The 16,307-nt window shown below is 38.9% G+C and overlaps 1 protein-coding gene across 5 annotated transcripts in view; it reads left to right on the top strand.

Moving 5' to 3' along the window:
• The window catches only part of SCEL (sciellin), a 102,697-nt gene that overhangs the window by 36,748 nt on the left and 49,642 nt on the right, over nucleotides 1-16,307 (top strand). For all 5 annotated transcript variants that reach the window (XM_090258304.1, XM_090258305.1, XM_090258306.1 and 2 more), the window contains 2 exons: nucleotides 13,437-13,517; nucleotides 15,925-15,990. In XM_090258304.1, coding sequence (XP_090114430.1) covers nucleotides 13,437-13,517; nucleotides 15,925-15,990 — 147 coding nt within the window. The remainder of the gene's footprint in view (nucleotides 1-13,436; nucleotides 13,518-15,924; nucleotides 15,991-16,307) is intronic.

Here is a 16,307-nt window from a genome sequence, read left to right as displayed (position 1 = left end):
GCTTAAAAGATAAAATTCAGTTTTTCTAAAATAGTCATAAAGTATAGCCAAAGAAAAAAAGCAATATCCTAATATGAGTATTATTTTATGTATGACATACATTAGTTTTTCAATGAAAGAGTTAAGAGCTGTGTGATCAAGCAAAATTTTAGAGTTAAGAATTGAATATCTTTGAAAGCCTCTTGCCCCCTTTTTGATAAAACACAATTAAAGAAGTGGTAATTCACATCAGCAAGACATAGCAGGCAAAGTCAGGAACTCAAATGAAACCTCTGCTAGCTGATTTCTAAGGTAGCTCTGTGGTCATTGGGATATAAGCGTCCTCTGACCTCCTTTTCCTTCTCTTGTTGAGAAGGAAATAATCAGCATAGTGTTTCAAGCGACCAACCTATGTCAAAAAAGTTATTTTTTCTGAAATCTTCTATCAAAGGCCATCAGAACTTTGCATTTCTTTTTATTTTAATCAAGAGCGAATCCAGACTTTACCTGTTCCTCTTTACATTCATCTGTCTCCCTTCCTACCTCTAGAATCAATCCCCAGCTTCACCATTTTTCTCCCTTTTTCCATGTTCAAATCCCTTTCATCTTAAAGTATTGTTCCCTAAAAGTTAATAGCCTAACCTCACCGAAAGAACACCACAGTGTTCTCAAAACTGTTGATCATACCTTCCATCTCCATTTTCTGGTTACTACCGCAATTCATTCCTGGATGCAGCTCTTCCCAGATCACCGATCTTGCTGATAAATTCTTTTTGACATATCAGTCCCTATGACTATTGGACCTTTCAGAAGGCATCACTGTCTATTCATGCTTTTATGAAATCTCTCATTGATTTTGAGAAATTCTGCGCCACCCTCAACTCTTCTGGATTTTCTTATCTCTAGCCATTCTTTCTCAGTCTCCTTTACTGCCTCATCATCCTCGGCCAAGCCACAAAATGTTGATGTGCCTAAAGGCTCAAAGGTTTGCTTCTCTCCTGAGTCCATGCTCTGCCCTTGCCAACATCATCTATGCCCAGGGCTTTAGCAGCCGTGTATGTGCTCTCAACTCCCCCATTTATACCCATCCCATACCTCGTCTGAGTTGCCTTTGGATAGCCCACTGCTTGCTTGGCACCTTCACTTGAATACCTGAAAAGCACTGCAAACTCAACATGTTCAAAATGAAGTTCATCATTCTTCACACTAGCCTGGTTCTCCATCTCAGTTAGTACCATCCTTCTGCCAGTTAACACCACTGAAAACTTGAAGTATTTTTTATACTTGTCTATTCTTAACCACCAATATTTAATCCACTAGTAAGTCAGTAAATCCTGTCAATTTACTTCCCAAATGACTCTTGACTCTGAATACCCCTTTCCATTTCTATCGTCGTATTTCTTCCAGACCGCAACTGTAGCTAATTAAGTATTCTCCCTTTATTCACCCTAAAACCCACTTCTTAATCTCTTTTTTACACGGTCACCAGAGTGATATTTATAAACGATAACGGGAACATATCAGGCTCCTAAATAAAAATTATGACTTACTATTCCTAGAATAAAGATCCAAATCCTTAGCATTGACTGCTAGCCCAGGTCCCTCATAACCCCCCTTTGCTCTCTGTTCCACTCACATAATCTGCACTCTACTGTAACCTTCCCTAGATCCTTAGTACATAGGTTTACTCTGCTTGGGATGCTGTCTTCTACCCCATATGGGGCACTTGAGTTCTTGTGGCCAGATTTTGACCTGATTCTTAAATGTCAGTTTCTGGCTTATCTTTGTTCTGTTGTTCTCTCTGCTCCACACTAACTCAGGCATAGGCCATAGCAACTTTTTTTCCTTGGTTTGTCCAACTGCCATTTGCATAAGATTTTAATAAAGATGTGCAATGGTGAGAGCGGTAGTAATACACTGTAGAAGCACAGACCAAAGTATATAAAATGTCATATTACACAGCCTTATTTGTAAGTTTGTTGGCCACGCCTGTTACTGGTCATTTCTCATTGGCTGACATTTCTCTACAGGTGGGACCCTGTTGCTAGTTTGCTCAGCAGCTTCTCACTCCTTTTTTCTTCCATCTCCCTTTCCCTCCTCTTCCTCCTCCTCTCTTTTTTGCATCCCCACCCCCCAATTCCTACAAGTTACTTATACTGGTATGCTGTCCCAGGCTATCCTAACAGAATAGTGTCCCCATAACTAAACATGTTATACTCACTCTGATAGGCTCTCTATGCTGCCTTTCAAAATACAATTATATTTTTATATCACAATAAGATAAACATTGAGTCACATACACTTAAAACATCAAAACTGTCATTGACCTCTCTGTGTCCCTTACTACCCTTATCCAATTGCTGTTGAGTCCAGGGATGTGCTGATCAAGGAGCAGATACGGCCCCATGGTGGTGGCAGCACATTACAGGCTTCATTTGGATGGTGCTCTGACAGGTTTTCGTGGGGAGGAATCACTAACAGCGTGAGACTTTCCAAAAGGGCCAGCACCTGGAAGCAGAAGAGGACAGGGAACTCCTGCAGGACAGGGGGATCAGAGATGAGGCTCACATGTCCAGGTGATACCACTCAGCAGTATGGTGGGGAGTTCCTGGGTCAGAGAACTCCAGCCCAAAAGTTGGATAATGGGGTTGCACAAGTAATCATAGTCAAGATCAACTGTGGGATCATGAGAAAAACAGCAACATTTTCTGGGAGCTCTGATGTGGTAAGGAAAGCTTCTAAGGATGGATTCAGGGGGGAAAGTGCCCTGCAAGAGGTGGACGGATGGAGGGAGGAAGAAGAGAAATTTCACAGTGCTAGGTTTTCAATCCTCGGGTGATTTTGAGCATAGTGATGTCACCAGTCAGTGGGGGAAGAAACAGGAGCATAATGAGGAGTATACAAGTGGTCTCACGAAGCTGAATGTGCATTGATTTGAGCAGCTAGAGCCTGGGATATTGAATGGATATATCTGCGGAGGTAATTTTCACGCAGTGAGAAATGAGGGAGGTACTCAAATAAGAGGTTGGACAGAGATCTAGATTTGGGAATGAGCCCCCAAATTTAAAGGCTGTACCCTCAGAGCGACGTTACCTATGGAGAAACCAGGAGAGAATGGAAGTTGAACATTGGTGTATGTCTACACATGAGGTGGTAGAGAAGGAACCAGAAAAAGAGACCTTAACGATTGCAATTATGTGGTAAAGGTGAGGTGCAATGAGAGGGAGGGAGGGCGGAGGCAGAGTAAGCAGATGTGTTCTACCATCCAAAACCAGCCCAGTCTTCAAAGTGGGGCAGGGCTCTTACTTCCCTTACAGAGCTTTCTCTGCCAAAGGGCTTGTCTTTTTCATCTGAACTCAGAAAGCTTTGTCTGCAGTGCTCACCTGGCAATTCATTGTGCATGGCCTTAAAACATTACTTACTGTTGGGGTATACTCTTAGACTAGATAGCCGCATCTTATAATCCCTTGAATTATTGATAAATTTGTCTATAGTCATTTGATAATAAGTACATTTTGATTAATTAATTTTAATATTTCAAGATAAGGAATTTCCCTCAACCCAATATCAGATTTGTCTCTTTATAGTTAGGCTTTGTTCTGTGTGCTTAAGTTACGATGACTGTTTAAATAAACATGGCTCTCTCTGCTCTCTCTCTTCCCCAAAACACTTGCTGAGCCCTGACTGTGTGCTAGGAAAGCACCTTGCTGGAACCCAGGAGTGCAGTAACGTGTAAGACCCGGTCCCTATTTCAAGAAATTCCAAGTCTGTTGGGAAGTCAGTTTGAGCTAAACATGAAGGCTCCTCGCCTGAGTGGTTTCTTGGGGGCATGATAAGCACACAGGTAGAGACAGCCACGAAGTATGTGGAAGCATGGAGAGGGAGGCAATGGAGGTTGTGTTTGGGGTACAGGAGGGTCAAAAGTGGAGATCTGTGAGGCTTACCTTGAAGAACGGGGACAAGTAAGCCCGGAGCAGAGGTGAGGTGAGGGTGGAGCCATTCCCAGTAGAAAGGAGAGAAGGAACAGAAGTTCTAATGTCAGAGAGCATGGTGTGTGTGTGTGTGTGTGTGTGTGTGTGTGTGCATATGCATCCATGTGTCTATCTGTGCATGTAGAACTATGGATTTCTGTTCAAGATGACTTCTTTACATTCATCTTTTATCAGGTATGTTTAGTAGTAGCAAGAAATCCAGTAATTCCAAGTTCGATGTCATGTGGAAAACTGTTATTCAGTACAGAAAATTAGGGGTGGTGTCATACTCATTTGTGATAAGCTTTGGTATCTTTTCAGAATATTATTTAAAAATTAATGCTTTTTGTTATGTAATTTGAGTTCTGACTATGTGCTAGAGACTATGATGCATATTTATAATACATACTTATTTATAATATATATTAAAAAAATACAAATGTAATCATCATAGAAAATTATTAGAAGGTCAGAGCCAGTAGAAGTTTCCCCCTTCCCATTTCTTTTATTTGAAGACATTAAATGTCAGGCACAAAAATGGTTTGTCACCAATCATTAGCATATGTCTTAATTTTCAAAGTCTTAAACCTTTTCTCATCTTTGAGCCCTTCAAGAGTGATGCCATTTGCCAGGCTTGAGCCAACAGATAATAGGTGCCATTCATGAGAAATGTTCAGTTGCATCACAATGAAATATGGAAACAAGATTTCTGGGAGGCTGATGTTGAAATCGCTTCTGATTTCAGAACATACTATGGAATACTGGTATTCTGCTTATAGTAAATTTACGTGATTTAGATGCAGTGGTTAAATGCCATGTGAGGCTCATTTAAGAAATTCACAGAAGCCAAATTAAGGTACAGTAGTTGCTTAACAGACAATATGAATGCTTATGATTGCTACCCATTCTAATGATTCGGGATTGGTAATGAAGCCGCCACCACCACCAGTAACAACAACAAAAGAACAATGTGTATATATTTTTCTGGAATCATTTTCAAAGACAGAGAACAAAATATATAATATCTGATAAAATTAAAATCATGGAAACACACCTAGGAAAGTTACCATATAGTTAAATGCTTGCTTGCTATATTCTTTCATAATTTCTCATCCATATTTGTTTCAGACTCTTCTCCTTCAGTGGCTTTTCATTTTTGGTTAGCTGATTGGTAGGTTTTGGGGAAAAAAAATCCTGATTGAGCAGGGAGTTGCCATGGCAACCTTGCACTACAGTTATAGTTTTCTGTCTGTAACTATAAATGGCAAAATGTAACCTTTCTAATTATGCTACAATGTTTTTTAACTCTGTTGGTACCAAAGCCTCTACAAAGTTTGCTGTCGTCCTAAATAAAAAGAGTATATTTTGTTTTCATCTCAACAAAACTGTTCTTTATATTAACTAGGTTCTGTTTTGTAAGAATTAGGATTCTAATACAGTCAGTAAATGTCTACGTGCAGTGATTATAAAACCTTATCTGAATGCCTAGAATGCCCATTCTAAACATTCAAAGTAAATAAAACTGTATCTTGAGTAAAAGTTTATTATTTCAGAAAAGCATTGTTCAAATAAAACAAGGAGGAAGCTAATTCACAATGTGGAAAGGAAGGGCTGACCCTTTAGCAATCAGCTGCTTTTTCCTCAGTCCTGCGGTGTCAACACAGACAGTCTCTGACCTGCTCATGCTAGTTTTAAATCACTCATGAGAATGAACAGCAATCGTAAAACATCCCTGTTTCCCCTCATTCCAGATTCCCCCTGCTCCTCCCTCCGGTGGAGGCTTGCTGGCTCTGCCGTTGGCAGGGGAGCCCAGTGAAGTATGACAAAGGAGGGAACCTTCAGGTTCAGAAGCTGGAGCAAACAAAAAGCTGTGAGACTCAGGCTACCTTGGGGCAAGCTTCTGCCCAAAACCTCACCCTCCAAGCTGTAGCTCCCTCTCTGCTCCCGCCATAAAACCAAACTCTTTGATTAGAAAAACTTATTCCACCATATAATATCATTGCCTGAAGGTCTGTTAACTAGAGATTATAAGTCTCACCTCAGTTAATAGCATGAACATCTGACAGGCTAAAGGGCTGTGTATGGTCATTCGAATCTTAGTGTCAGTAACATAAATCAGGTTAATGCTGCTAAAACTGGACAGAATTGGAGTGCATTGAGAAAATGGTGGTTTAGATTTTGTGGAGAGGAGATGGCTTTGGAGCAGGCCGACGCTGGGAGGCAGGGAAGCCTGGGTGGGTGTGCTGTCATGCAGGTGACAGGAGCATACTGTGGCATTGGGACTGTACTTCCGTGACAGTGGGACTACCAGGTTGGGGTGCAAGGACTGATAATTTACTTAGGGCTGTCCTCATACTCAGAAAATTGGGGACACATCTTCCTCTTAGAGATGAACAGAATGCCATGTAAGTGGAATCACACAGTATACAGAGTCTTTGAATATGGCTTCTTTCACTGAGTATAATTCATGAGATTCATTCATGCTATTGCATGTATTAATAGTCCATTCCTTTTCATTACTGAATAGTGTTCCATGGTACGGAGATAACAAAACCCATTTATCCGTTCACTAGTTGAAAGACATATCTTTTGTTTCCAACGAAGCTTTAAATGTTCACATATGGTTTTCATATGAACATATGTACTTATTTCACTTAAGTGCCTGCATGTGGGATTGCTAGGTCATATAGTGAGTGTATGTTTGACTTTATGAGAAACTGCCAAACACTTTTTAAAGTGGCTGTACCACTTTGCATTCCCACTAGCAATGAATGACAATTCATGTTTTTTTACTTTCTTAACATCACTTAATATTGTCAGTTTAAAAAAATATATTTTAGCCATTCACATAAGTGTGTAGTGTATCTCATCATGGTTTAAATTTGCTTTTTCCTTAAGACTAATGATGTTGAACATCTTTTCTTATTTGTCAGGTATCTATCTTCTTTGGTGAATTATCTGTTCAAATCATTTACCTATTCTTAAATTTATTTTTGTTGTATTTTTTCCATTACCATTTATCCCCTTATAATCCCTCACCACCCCCCACAGTTACCACACTGTCGTCCATGTCCATGAGTCCTTTTTCCTTTTTGCTTGATACCTATTTTTTGATTGGTGTTTGTTTGCTTATTGTCTACTTCTGAGGGTTTTTAAAAGTATGTTCTGTTTACAAGTTCTTTGTCAAATATATGATTGGAAAATATTTTTCCTTAGTGTATGGCTTGTATTTTTATCCTCTTAATGTTATTTGCAAAGAAAAAATTTTTAAATTTAATGAAGTCCACTATATCAAGTTTTTAAAAAATGAGTTGTGCAGTTGATATTGTACATAAGAACTCTCTTCCTACCCCATGGTCACAAACCTTTTTCTTCTAAAAGTTTTATAGTTGTATCTTTTACATGTAGGTCTATGATCCATTTTGAGTAAACTCATTTTTAATGCTGAAAATGTTTACAATGTTACCTGATAATAGTTGGATTGCTCTTGCTACATCTTTGAAAAAACATCTAAGGACCAAAAGATGCTAGGAATACCTAAAAATTTGTATTTTTTAGTGTCTACTGACCAGCTAAATAGTTTATGTTCTTATAAATCCAACATAAATTATATTAATTAAGATTGTATTAACTACAACAGCATCTGCATACGTTTGGAATATGTGGTATATGAACGTGCAAGATACTTAGTCTACGGCGTATATTTGGGGCTCTGTGGAATTGAGGATTCCTTACAATTACTCTGCCTACCTATAATCATGTAGTGGTTTGAAGCCACAGATGTGGACCCATTTTTTCCTTCTGTGTATAAATAAGCAGAGGTTCAGAGGGCATCAGTGCTCTTTCCAGGTCCTAACTGAAAGGTAGTGACAGCACTAGTCTGGAGTCTGGAGTTCCAGCCCACCGTATGCTCCATTGCTGTGTTATGATGTATTGAAGTGGCCACTGGCTGCTAGAAAGTGAGATGTCAAGAGCAATCATTCTTTGAACATGTGCCTTGCACTCTGTAAGCTCTTTGACAGCATGGACTGCAACTTTTTTTGAATCATCAATTTGGCCTCATACACTGCTGTGTGTCCTAAAGTATAACAGGAGTAATTGTAGAATATGTACTCCTTCCTTGGTCAGCGAAAAAATGCAAAACAACCTGTTGTTATTAGATTTTCATTGGAAATACTGAAAGAGTGTTGTTTGGATACAGTGTGACACAGAAAAAAATAGCGTGGGATTTGAAGTCAGAAAGGCTAAATTGAACCCCTGGCTGAGCCAACAACTAGCCACGAGATCCGGGGCAAATTACTCAACATTTTTGAGACTCAATGAATAACAATTGTAGTAGTAGTAGTAGTAGTAGTAGTAGTAGCAGCAGTAATGGTGGTGGTAGTAGTAGTAGTAGTAGCAGTAATGGCGGTGGTAGTAGTAGTAGTAGTAGTAGTAGTAGTAGTAATGGTGGTAGTAGTAGTAGTAGTAGTAGTAATAATACAGTGTAATACAAACTCCACAGGATAGATGTGTGGATTAAATAAAATCATGTATGTGAGAGCCTGGCAAACTGGCATGTTGCCGGAACTCAGTAAATATAAGTTCCTATTTCTTTGTCATTATTGGAATAAGAAAATAAATTTTGTAGGATCCAAAAGCTAAGTACAATGGAAAGTGAAAAAGGAACTCACAATTAAATATTAGAGTCAGTTATTGTTCTTTCAACCTAGACCCATGCCGCAATAATAGAAATAATCTTCACAAAGTCAGTTTGGAGCAGAATTCACAGAGCTAAGTGTGTTATTCAAAAATGCCACAATGAAAACAAGTGATCTGTGCAGAGCACATGAAAATGAAGTAATATGAAAAGCTTTACGCTGTGATTTCTATTAGCTCTATCCCTTGAGCTACTGTTTGCATGTTTTTGTATGTCTCTGGTGCATACTGCCATTTTATCTCTGAAAGTTATTCTTTACAACTGTAGCCACTAATGTGGTGGCATTGGTCCTGCAAAGGTCTGTGGGATTGAGGGGAAGATGGAGGGGAGAGCTGGCATCAATTTATCCAAGCTTCAACATTGCGTCTCAAAGTGGTATTCAAACAGGATCATTCCACATGAATGTCTCTTGTTTCCTTCTCTTCAAAACATTCCGGACCCCAGCTTCCCGCTTCGCTCTTGCATTTTAATCCCCTGCTTAGCATCACATCGAGCTCCTGGCACGACATGAATGATTTCTCTCATTGCCCCGGAAGGCTTGGGTTCTGTCATCTGTGGCTGTCATTGCAGACATGCAAATGAAACTTCCTTTGCAGTGAATTGAAGTGAACGTGGCATCGCCTGGCCCCTGGCCAACAGGGGTGTAAATGCATTACCCTCGGAAATAAATACGCTCCTCTGCTTTTCTTGGCCTTGACAACCGCACACCCACCTTTTCTTTCCTGGGTGTGCTCCAAAGGAGCTCTGCACTGGGTGCTCAAATCTGCTTCTCGACCTGTCTTCCTCCCAGGCACACCCAGTCAGTTTTTATTGGCCTTTTTGAGGACTTAGCCATTCCAAACTGGAAGAAACTTAGCTTTTCACCGGTGGGATTCTGGCATAAGTACAGTTTGGCATCATCTTTTTTTAATCCTCCTTTTCATCTTGTTTCCACTCTCCTGCCTGTTCTCAGAGATCCAGTGAGTGCCCTGTGCAGATCCATTATTACCCAGGGCTGACCACCTTCTCACCCCTCACCTTCACCCCTGGGAGAAAAGCATATACTAAGCTAATCCACACAGATACAATTAAGACATTATCATGTGGGTGACATCACATTATCCCTCAAACAGGGATATTTTTAAGAAGAGAAAATGATGGCAACAAAATAAAGTACTATCTAATTGGAAAACCTAACTCTGAGCCAGAATGGGAAGACCATTGTTATGTAAACTGGTTTTCCAGGCATATCATGTAACACAATACTCACCTGAGCATCTGGCACCTGCTAGGTATAGAAGTGGAATCAGCAATGGGCTTCTCCCATGGTACAGCTAAACTTGAAGATTTTGGAAGTTTCAGACTCCTCTTCAGTATGCATTTCCTTCTTCAGCAAATAGAAATTCGTCTAATCCCTCCTTTCATTCATTTCATGCATCTTTATTGGACACCCATGTCATACACAATTCTAGTACTTGAGATATAACTATCCTTTCAGGAGTGTTTAGTCCAGCGTGGAGACAGAAAATTACATGCAATCCAAAATAGCGTGATGTGTTCTGTGAAGGGGGTGTGCTATGGAGAAACAAAACATAAGGATGCATCCAGCACAGCTTTGGGTACCTCTAGAGATGGTAACACCCAAACCAAAGTCTGAAGGGCAAGGAGAAAGTGTCCAGGTAGAGAAAGAAGGCAGTACTCCAGGGAGGGGCCAGAATATGGTGATGGTTGGGGCAGGTCGGAAATGCAAGTAGTTTAGCACAGGTACAGTATTGGGTCCACGTGGGGAAAAGAACAACCACGGCACTAGACATTTGTTGAACGCTTACCATGAGTCAGACAGCGTTCTCATGCTTTGCCTAGCCTTCTGGCTTCAGTACCCTATCAACACAAGAGTCAGGAGACCCACCATGCTCCATTCTCTGCTGTTTACTGCCCGTCACCCAGAATCTCACTACCACGCTCTGCTGAGAAAGCATCAGGACTAATTAGCTACATTCTCCATTATGGGGGCTGTGAATCCCCATGGGAACCACAGTCGTTTCCTTTCTTTTCACCATGACCATCCCCACAAAGCTGTGCATCACTTAACATCATCCTGATCTCGAACTCTCCACGGTGCCTCCCTGCATTTGCTACCCAGTATCACCAAAACTTGCTGCTCTTTAACCTGGCCTCTGACCAAATGAACCCTCACTTCTTTGTTGAGTTCTGGCTGAGACCCCTGCTTCCATGGCCTTCCTCTCTGCGAGGGCTGTTTTTCTCCTAATCCCACACATCACAGAGTTCTGCTTACTTCTCATTGCCACTTCCAGTCCATTTTAACTCCCTCCTCCATAACAGTCCTCATCTTCTTCAAACCACGCCATGATGAACATCTCTCCCTCATTGGAATTACCTGAAGGTCTCTGAGGCACTCACTTTTCACTCTTCGAAGATTTTGGCACGAGGTTCAATGCTTGTTGATTTCCAAATCTGTGAAGAGGATCTTTCCCCACCCTGGCCTCTCACTTTCTTGATCTCTCCTTCACCACACCTGAGCCACCCATAGGTCTTGCCCTTGTAAATAACCATGTAGAGTACAAAATTTTAATTTCAAAGCTTTCTCTCTCTGGCTTTCGTTTTCTTTGTGTCCAGCTCCCTCCCTCCAGTTTTCTGACTCTAGAAATTCCTCAACCCCACCACAACCACCAATCCCTTGAGTTTACCATCTTTTCACAGTTCTTCACTTCCTCACTCCTCCCTCTGCCATATCCTCATTTCCTTCCTTGTCCACCTTAGATCTCACGGTCCCTCATTATAATCACTCTCATGTGCACCCCGCCTCTCCCTTGCTATTATTCTTTTGTTGTACTCACTTGGACGAATCATAAACTTTGTTAAATCTAACTCTCTGTGTATTCTCTTGCTGCCCCCAAAGCAGTTGAATATGATAAAACAGTGTTAACTAACCTTGTTTCAATTCCATGAGTACTAACCCCCACTGAGCCATTAGTGCTGCCCAAGGAGCCACTGGGAGGCAATGTACCAGGGGGAGAGCTTACGGAGCCAGGTGTCCTGGTCCGGAGTCCTCACTTTCTGCACCATCAGATTTAGCTTGTCCATTGATTTCATTCCCATTATCATATCTAACTATTCAAGTAACATTCCTTGACCTCTCAACCTTCAGGTAGCTATACAATTCTCACTTCCCTCTTCACTGCAAAATATCTCAATGTCATTACCTCCCATTTTATCTTAAATCTCCTATAAACTTTTTCATCACTGCTCCATCAGAACTGCTCTTATCTGGGTTACCGATGACCACTATATTGCCAAAACCACGGTAACTTGTCAACCCCGTTTTATTTGATCTATCAGTAGCATTTGGCATGGCCAATGACTGCTTGGAACACTGTTGCTCCTTGATACCACACTTCCCTAATTCTTTTCTCCTTGGCCATTTCTCCCCGCCCCCTTTTGCTGTTTCCTTCTCATATTCTTAACATCTAAAAATATTGCAGGGCCCAGGGTTTCACACTTGACCCAATTTTCATCTCTGCTTACACTGACACCCTTGGTGATTTTGTTCAGTTTCACGTATTATGATTTCTAAGCTGATTGTGCCCATGTTTACATGCTCTGCCATGGATGTTCTCATGGTTAATGTCCTTCAGGTCTGGCTCAAATTTTACCTCACAAAGAGGCCTTCGCAGGCCATTCTATATAAAATACTATTCCTGCTGTATCACTCTATCCCCTTACTTGGTTTTATTTTTCTTCATAGTGCTTTTCTTCATCTGTCATATATATGTGCATTGAAAGCTTTTTGTGAACAGGGAAATTGTCCACTCTGTAGAATGCTTTATACATAGAAAGCTACCAATAAATGTTTGTTAAATAAAAGCATGATCTCATTCAGCTCTGACAACACCCCAGCATCCTATTAGAAGGTTTACTACAGATGAAGAAACTGAATTAGGTTAAGTCATCATCACACAGCTGACAATTCAGGCAGCCTGGGTCTACAGCCCACACACTCACCTAGGGTGCTGCAGAAGCCAGGAAGGTACATGGAGTCTGGGTCACAAGGCTACTTGGACTATGTATGGAATTTTATCTTGAGGATAATACGGAACAACTGGGGTGGTTGTAGTAGTGAGGGAGTGACGTGCCTGGGTAAGATGCTGACTCCATCCAAAACATGCCCGTGATTCTCATAATTGCCTGACTCTGGTTCCTAGGTTATACAATCATACCAGCTCAGAGGCTACCTGGGCACCTTGTTGCAAAGTTTAGGCTGACAGTATGTGTCACAGGAGAACATCTGCTTCCTAGCGTCAAACTGGCTTGCATTGACAATATTTAAGTCAGGTTTAGTAAAGAGTTTCAAGTCAACTTTACCTTGAGGTCTGTGGAAATGAAAACCTTCCTTTCTGTTTCTGCAGCAGCCTGATAACTGACATAATTCCTAAAGAAGCTTATATATTACTGCCCAAGAACCATTTACTATGCTCATGCACTGCTGACCCAGAATGCCATGACTTCAGCTAGATAGTCTAGCAAAATAGTAAGCTGTTTAAAAAAAAATTATGTTTCAAACCATAGTTAAAGAAGATATGACTTTTAAAAATGTGATTAAATATTAAAAATATCCCTAATTTAAGTATTCGATTTCTTCAAAGTTTACTGCTTTCGGTGACTTCATCTTTGGAGGGTTGTTAGATGCAAAAGATATTTTCATGTAGGTAATAAATGTATTCGATTAATAGATGCTGAAACATGCCATGTTTCCATGGTGAAATGAACTGTTATTTTCTATTTTAAAGGGAACCGGCTGTTCACCCTCCAATACCTCCAAAGCCTACTTCTCCTGCTTTATCTCCTAAGCAGCTGAGACGAGATAATAGGTATGACCCAGCACTCCAAAATTCCAAAATGAAATACTTCAAGGGGTATATATGAAAGCAATCGAACTGTGGCCTGTTTTGGGTAAAGCATGGCTTTCTTTTGTATGTACATTAATTGAAGAAGTACTTGTAAAGCTTTTCTACTTCTTTTTGTCAACACAAGTGTATGTTTATGTTTGCCTTTGAATATTTATGACTATTACTTGTCTCTAGAAATACACTTTCAAGATAGAACCTGAACAATATCCATGTCCAGAAAGTGTTCATGTTCAGGTTTATATAATTTATGTATTAGGGACCAATATGTAAGGAACCTCTCTCTTTCTTTCTATAGAGATAGATATGTCCATATATATACACGTGTATTTGGCTTATACTCACTCGAAGTTAAATTTCCCATTAAGAGCTACAATTTCTGATGAAAGATGTTTTTAAAACTTTGTGTTACTGCTCAAACCCTCCCTTAGGTTAAAAATACCTTTTGGTAGTTCCTTAGTCTTGTTTTAGCTAAGGAATTCATAATTTACTTAAAAATTATCACAAGTTTTGAAAAATGTTCTAATTAACTTGTCTCCAAATCAAGAAAAAAAGACAGACTGCTTTTCCACTTTGAATCTCTGGCACTCTATAATTAATACTGAGAAACAAATTCAGAGATCTGAAAATCTCCCAATGTGTTCCTATTAAACTATTTAATAACCTCAAATCATTTTCCAATATGTACATTGCATAGTTCCATCATTATTGTGAAATTTTAACATGGTATCTCAATGAAGAAAATACATCATATCTATCCACTTCACTGCCTACCTTTATTCTTTTGTATTTTTGCCTTTTTGTGCTGATTTTTTTTTTTGATACAACATAAGACAATTCTAGAACTATTCTTCAGTAAGACAGTAACTTCAGCTGAAAATTGCTAATTAAACAATGGAGCTATGTAGCATTAAGTGGTCAGCCTATTGAGTTAAAAACCCAGATTTGAATTTCTATTCAGTGAAACTTCATAGGTCCTTTTGAAATGATGTCCTTAGGATATGAGGATACATTTTTTAATGAGTCAAGAGAATACTTCTTCCTTGAATTAATTAAAAATATAGGACATATTTAAAACTTTTTATTTGTACAGTGGTTATAATTATACTCTTAAACTAACTTCTTAAGCTTTTTATCTTACATTATATTTTCTTTTATAATATTAACCAATTAAATCTTAATTTGAATAACATTTTTAGGGGTCTAAAATAAATCAGATTTAGTACTTCCTGAACTCTAAAATCAGTGACTCCAGAGCAGTGAACTCATGTAGATTCAAAAAAACTGAATTTCATGGAAATTAGTCTAATCCATTTTTACTACTCTAATTTATTTCTTCTACGAATGATCTTAAAAATAAAATTAGGACAACTTACATGCTTTAAATCTTGATTACTTTAATCACAGCAAGATGATTTTAATAAAAGAATATGAAAGAGAAATGTTTCCTAAGTAATTAACACATGTCCTCAGGAGTACAAAAAAATAGTTGAATATAGTTTCTTGAGAACAAGCAAGAATGTATAAGTAGGTCAATAAGATACTTGGGAAAAGAGCAGAGCAAAGCCTTGTATCATAAATTGTGACAGAACCTAACATCGTAAAATTTTATTCTGTCAACTCAGTGTGGTAATTTCTCAGTATAGTGGGTATAACGGAATTTTTAAGTGTTTCCCATCACATCTGAGAAGTTATATTTCTTTATAGTATTCAAATGGAATGTCTTTCAGGAAAAAATCATCTCTCTGATGCCTAATAACAAAAAAAAAAGAAAAAAGATTCTTAATCTTTCAAAAGGTATCATTATCTAAAAGAGATAAGTATGAAAATACTTTATTGATGACTGGAAACTAAGATAAAATAAACATAAAATGGTCCTGGACAGTGTGGCTCATTTGGTTGGAGCTACATCCCATAACTAAAAGGTTGTGGGTTCAATTCCTGGTCAGGGATCGTGCCTGGGTTGCAGGTTCCATCCCTGGTGCGGGTGCATATAGAAGGGAGCTGATGAATGCTTCTCTCTCACATCAGTGTTTCCCTCTCTCCCTTCCTTTCTCTAAAAGCAATGAAGAAAATGTTTTCAGGTGAGGGGAGAAAAGAACATAAAATGAACATACTTAGAACAGATATTTTCATATATATTCAGTAGTTAAAATATATTAAATGAGATAGGCTAAATTGCACAGTTAGTATATTGGACTTTATAATCTCAAATGAAATATGTGGTTGAGTTCTAGTGATGTTAGTTATCTCAAATAGTGTACCAATAAACTTTGATATTTTTGAACATAAATGCTTTCTTATAAATTTAAACTTAACAGAGAAGTGTTTTCTTACCTAACAAACATTATCTTTAACTTTTAAAATACAGGCAGATTTGTCCACCTAAACCAGGTGTATATACAGAAACCAACAGACCTGCTGAAAGAAATCTAAGGTACAATGAACTATTTCTATATCTATGTAATTGTAGAAATGATAAAGTATGCCTTATTAGAACACTTAAAAACACAAAATGATTAATAAGAAAATACATAAATGAGTTTTCCAACTGACTTTAATATTTATTAAATATTTAATATTTTTAAATGTACTTAAGAATTTTATTTCTTTAATTTTACTCTAAGAATTACATTAAGAAAACAACCAAAATGGTCTGAACATGATAACAGAATAAGATTAAACCCCTTAGACAGGAAAACACCTCTTCATTCCCAGCACTCGTCCAAAGGTTGGTGTTGATATGTAAACGAA

Source organism: Furipterus horrens, unplaced genomic scaffold (genome assembly GCF_987537825.1).
Source record: "Furipterus horrens unplaced genomic scaffold, mFurHor1.1.pri manual_scaffold_12, whole genome shotgun sequence".
Taxonomy (NCBI): domain Eukaryota; kingdom Metazoa; phylum Chordata; class Mammalia; order Chiroptera; family Furipteridae; genus Furipterus; species Furipterus horrens.
The sequence above is the reverse complement of the archived record's forward strand: the minus strand, read 5'-3'. Positions and strand labels throughout refer to the sequence as shown.